This window comes from Canis lupus, chromosome 27 (genome assembly GCF_048164855.1).
Source record: "Canis lupus baileyi chromosome 27, mCanLup2.hap1, whole genome shotgun sequence".
Lineage (NCBI taxonomy): Eukaryota > Metazoa > Chordata > Mammalia > Carnivora > Canidae > Canis > Canis lupus.
This window is the reverse complement of record NC_132864.1, coordinates 7,419,722-7,425,548: the sequence shown is the minus strand read 5'-3', so window position 1 is coordinate 7,425,548 and position 5,827 is coordinate 7,419,722. Positions and strand designations below refer to the sequence as shown.

The window sequence follows — 5,827 nt, the reverse complement described above, 5'->3', positions numbered from 1 at the left end:
GTCGGTTCCTCCCCCCACCCGTCGGTCCTCCCCTTCCCTCGCCCGCTTAATTTCGTCTGATGTTGACTTGATGGCCAGGACTAAAAAGGGGTACTGTGGAGCCAGCGGGGATCTGGGGGAGCCCTCCTCTGTCCTTACGTCCCCCTGGTTTTGGAGGGAGGGGGACGATGAAACCTGCCCTAAGGCACTGGCTGGAGTTGCGCGCCGCGCCTGTCGCCGGAGGGACCGTCTCTGCTCCTGCAGCCCCTCGCGACCCCTCACCCCTGTCGCTGGTTCCAGTTGGCCCCTCCACGCGGTGGAAGCTGCCCCTGCCCTGGCCTCTCCCGACCGGCGTTCCCACGACTCGTGTGGGGCACGCTGAGGCCGCGCCGCTGAGAAACCACTGGGACCCTGAGTGTGCCCCCGCGCCCTCCCCTGTGGAGCGCCTGTGTTTTGCCGGCTTGACCTTTGGTTCCGCCTGCCCTCCTCCCCCACCCGGGATAAGCTGACCGATCTGACTTGGTTCAGCCCCCGGGGTCAAGTTGCCAATCCATTGGAAGCCGGGAGACCTCAGGCAGATACCGGCTTTCTCTTAGAGGTAGTGTTCTTAGGGCTGGTTTCAATGTCTCTTAAAAACGAAGGGTGGAACGGGTCGCAGATGTGTTTCTTCTCAAATCAAACCTGCTTTAGGTAATCCCCCTGGAGGGTGTTTAGCCACTTTGGGCAGAAGGGTCCTGGAATTGGGGATTTCTAAAGACGTTTGATTTGAAAAGGATGGCATTACATGGTGTAGGTTGTTTGCTCCCCTCCCATATTTTCAGTTCCCCTTTTCTTCCCCTCCTTGGGGTTTTTCTTTGTTGGTTGGTTTGGTTTTTTGCCGGCTTGGCAACTCTACTTCTGGGGCCTGGACTGAAAAGCAAACGATGACCTGCCATTTATCTGTGGAATAGTCTCTCTGAGTGAAGGAAGCCTGCCATTTGATTAAAGCTGGATTCTACAAAGCCCTGGAACATGACCGTAGGGATAACCTCTGAGCTGGCCAGAATGGACATGTTAATGACCAAATAGGCCTTTTTACATCCCTGACATTTCTGTTTGGAGTTAGATCTAGACAACAGTGACTCTTGAAGGAAGGGTTGCCAGATCAGGCCTGGACCTGACACCCACGCTCTGCTCAAACATGCTGTGCCTTTAAGTCCTAACTTCCATTGACCGATGTTGCCTGTGTTGTCAGGCAGCTCGCTTTTCCAAAGTGTTACTTGTGATAGTTGCTATTATTAAAGTTTGGTAAGCAATGGAGTCTGAGCTTTTTATACAGTTTTCCATATCATTCTGTATGTGATTGGAGTTAGGTTTTCCAAAACTAACGGGGAGCAAACGCTACACATGTACATGTACAATATTTTCAAATAATGATCTACATTTGTAAGTTAAGGAGGTTTACATCAAAGTAGAAATAATTTTGAAATTTAATAAAGTGCAATAACTTGGCTACTCTGGAATTTTGGCCTTTTTTCTTTTAATGTCTTTTTTTTTTTTAGTTACTTTTTCAGCGTCATTACAAAAGTCAGCATTAAAAAAAATCAGGCAGACTTTTGTTTGTCTGTGTTTGTTTTTGTTTTCACAGCCTTAAAGTCTGAGTGTTTCTAACTCACTCATTTACTATTTGATACTGCACATTGACAGCAGCTTCACTGAATCTTTGTGTCAAAAGCATAACAAAAAGTGCTCTTCTTATTCCTAATTTGGCTAAAGTGCCTATTGGTCCATGCAAGTAAACATGGATGTGTCTTAACGTATGTTATTTCTGGGGGTATAAAGTTTAGAAGAAGATATTTATACTGCACCTTCTAATAGTTTTGCTCTGTTTCCAGTGAACCTCCTTAAACTGCATGTATATGTCACTGTTCCTTTGTATGTGTGTCTCTCTATCACATAACCCAGCACTTATTTCCTCAGCCAAGTGGCTAGGGGGCGAGCCTAGCCAAGATTTTACCTCCAATGGACGCAAGTTTCTTTGGTGAAGATCTCTCCTGAGAGTTCGGGACTAGCAGAAAGAAGCGAGGAAATTTCGACCGTTGGGTTCTTACGGATAGGTATTTATGTATTCGGTTTGTGTGAATGTAAGCTATGATATTTGACTTTTCAGAAATTTTTTTTTATTTTTTATTTTTTTGCAAATGGCATTGAATGGTTGACCAAACCATAAACGGTAAGCACTGCCAGTGAAGTGGGCACCATTTATGCTATTAAAGGATTGTTTACCTTTAATGATAAGTTTTATCATATTATACAAAGGAATTTAGACTTTGTTAAGATAACTTGAGATTAAAAGTAGGTGAGATATGACTAGCCAAATTAAATATAAATCTGAGAAGATTTTTTATGTTTGTTTTAATATTTTTATTTCTTTATTTTAATCGGTAAGTATGTATATAAAACATCACACACAAACCAACCTAGATGTTAACTTCTTTCCTTTGACCAGTGTGTTCATATTACAGATATGATGGGCGCGGTCACCTGCATGACCTTTCTGAGTACGATGCTGAGTATTCCACATGGAACCGAGATTACCAGCTCTCTGAAGAGGAGGCACGAATAGATGCCCTGTGTGATGAAGAGAGGTATTTAGCCTTGCATACGGACTTGCTTGAGGAGGAGGCAAGGCAAGGTACTGCTCAAGAAAAACTTACTTAAGCAACAAACTTTTTAAAATTTTTTAAGTATTTAAAATTTACTCCCATTCATTTTTTTATACTCACTCTTTCTGATATTATCTTGACAGTACCCAGTGGATTGGAAAAACAGGAGTCTTTGCGTTCTGAGAGGACCTCAGGATAGTTTATATATAGAGCCACAAAGAATTTTCCCAGCTTTTGAGGGCAGACTGGGATTTGAAAAAACAAAAACCAAACTCTTTAACTGTTCTTCTTTAACAGTATCGTATAAACTAAAATTGATGTTCTTGTCTTTGCCTTAACAATCTTTAATACAGTTCTTAATCCCCAAATTTCTCAGCAGGAAGAAATTTTCCACAAAAGATGTGTATTCTGCTATCTGTGGTAAACATGTACTGGCAAAAGTACATATTAATAGATGTGAGGTGTGAATTTTTAAAAAACATTTTTGCCTCAAAAAGAGGTTGAGAAAAGTGTGTTGTATGCTTTACTGATAGCTACAACTTTAGAAATATATAAAATTTTCTCAGTTAATTTCCATTTCTGTTAATAAAATTCTCATTTTTATTCAAGAGGAAGAATACAAGCGATTGAGCGAAGCACTGGCAGAGGATGGGAGCTATAATGCAGTGGGATTCACTTATGGTAGTGATTATTATGACCCCTCGGAACCAACAGAGGAGGAGGAGCCTTCTAAACAGAGAGGTAAGGGAGGAAAGCTGCCCAACAGTGACATACTGTTGGAGGTATACTGCATACATAACAGTGGCATCTTCAGATTATAAGTGTGGACATTAAGTAATTGTAATGTTGCTGTACACAGAGCATTAGCAATACTCCTTAGGGTAGAACAAAGCTGGATATTAGAAAACAAAGTGTTTGTGGAGGTGGAAATTGAATGCAGGCTGTTATCTGCCTTTCATTTATTTCTCTTTAACTTGGATAACTGGAAATTACTGTGGGTTCTTTGTTTCTTAGCTGGTAATATGTGCATTGATGTCTATGGTAATTTGTTCTTGGGGCATTGAGAAGATAGGTGTTAACTACCCTCGTGTGAACCTGATTCTTCACATCCTCTCCACAACTAAAATAAAGACAGGGCTCAGTAGAAGGACGCCTTTGGGGTCACCTGCTGCTCAACAGAAGAGCACAAGACGTCGTCCCACTTAGGCTTTGTAGGAGCTGTGACATGCACCGTGTCGTATGGTAATATTTATATAAAATTGAAGATTTTAAATTCTTCTCTGGATCGACTCTAGAAACCTTGAATGTGGAAAAAAAAAGTAGTGCTCCCAAAGTATCTGTGTAGTGCAGGAACGAATATTCTTAGTCACTTTGGTAAGCTCTGAGAGCACCATTATTATAACCTTGCATAATGATCAGACATTAACTATCAATAATGATAACACGAACCAAAAACTTCAAGGCTAGAGCACTACACTCAGGCATTCTGTTTAAGGGGAAGGAGAACTTTATGGGGCACCTGGTTGGCTCAATTGGTAGAGCACATAGTCATGTGATCTCAGTCTTGATCTCAGGGTCATGGGTTGTAGCTGTACGTTGGGTGTGGAGCTAACTTAAATAAAAATATTAAAGGGAAAGAGAACTTTAGAAACTATTCAGATGTTTAAAATATTAAACTAAAGTCACACATACAGGGATTTCATTTTAGAGCTAACACTCCGTTATTTGGGACTTAATTGGTTTCTCCTTAAGTTGCAGACTGGGCAGGTGTCACCTTGACAGGATGTAGGACAGTCTTGGCAGGGGCTTCCTTGTTGTCCTTCCCCTCCTCCTGCTCCTTAGGTCGTGGGCAGACATCCCTGCTGTGAAGCTCTGTCCCAGGAACTTGTGAAAAGACTTCTCAAATGTCATTGGAACTATGTTCAGTTAAAGCCTCGTTAAGGCATTTCACACCTTCAGAAGTTAGGACTCAGTGGAGATGTTCTTGCAGGTCCAGCCAGTAAGCACTCCTTCCTTTATCCACAGTGAGTCACCCATGTTAGGGTTCTGGATAGTTTAGAGTCTGTTGTCTAAACAACCACGTACATTATGTCTGTTTTATTTTATTTTTTTTATTTTTTTATTTTTTTAAAGATTTTATTTATTTATTCATGAGAGACAGAGAGAGAGAGAGAGAGAAGCAGAGACACAGGCAGAGGGAGAAGCAGGCTCCATGCAGGGAGCCCGATGTGGGACTCGATCCCAAGACTCCAGGACCATGCCCTGCGCGGAAGGCAGGCGCTAAACCGCTGAGCCACCCAGGGATTCCCCCATTATGTCTGTTTTAAATATGTAGTATTTTTGATCAGAAGGAAGGAATACATACTAGAACTTTGTACGTGAATCATTGAAATTTTTAAAGGCCAGATGTCTTTTGCAAGATAGAGTGATAATCTTTGGGAAAATCTTAGTATTAGTTTCTTAAGAATGTTAAGATAAGGGATCAGCAGACTACCACTGTAGGCCCAACCAGCAGGTTTTTGTAAATGAAGTTTCACAGATGCACAGCCACACTCATTTGTTCACACAGTGTCTGTGCAGCCTTTGTGGCTCAACAGCAGAATTGAATAGTTGGCCCAAAGGCATTGTGGCCAGAGATGCTTACCGTCTGGCCTTGTCCATTGTCCAGAAAGTTGCCAACTTGTTACATGTGTCACAGTGTCTCAGTGTAATTAAACTTTGTCATAATTACTGCACTTTAAGAATTTCAATGTGACTTAGTTTCTCTTTGAGGTTTTACTATGCTTTCTCTTTACCATAAAGTTCTCTTTAGTGTTTTGTAACTTTTCTCTTCCTATAATCACATTCTCAGTATTTGGCTTTATATGCTGATAAATTTTTTTTTGAAGATTTATTTATTTGAGAGAGAAAAAAACATGAGCAAGGGAAGGGGCAGGAGGAGAGGGAGGATCTGAAGCAGACTCCCTGCTGAGTGTGGAATCCCAAAGTGGGGGTGGATCCCAGGACTCTGACCTGAGCTGAAAAGAAGAGCAGGACATTCAACTGACTGAGCCACCCAGGTGCCCTGCTGATTAATTTTTTTTTTTTTTTTTTAATAAAAGTTGGGCCCATGTGAAACTATGTCTTGGCTCATAACAGTTTATGCAAACTTCGATGAAATGCCACGTATATGTGTAAAACACATGTACACACATGCTTAGTCT

General features: G+C 41.7%; 1 protein-coding gene across 3 annotated transcripts in view; it reads left to right on the top strand.

Annotated features, from left to right (window-relative positions):
* Positions 1-5,827, top strand: part of SFSWAP (splicing factor SWAP) — a 69,835-nt gene that overhangs the window by 435 nt on the left and 63,573 nt on the right. For 2 of the 3 annotated variants that reach the window (XM_072802097.1, XM_072802098.1), the window contains exons 2-3: positions 2,484-2,653; positions 3,234-3,365. In XM_072802097.1, coding sequence (XP_072658198.1) covers positions 2,484-2,653; positions 3,234-3,365 — 302 coding nt within the window. The remainder of the gene's footprint in view (positions 1-2,483; positions 2,654-3,233; positions 3,366-5,827) is intronic. The other variant, XM_072802099.1, reaches the window with a different exon arrangement.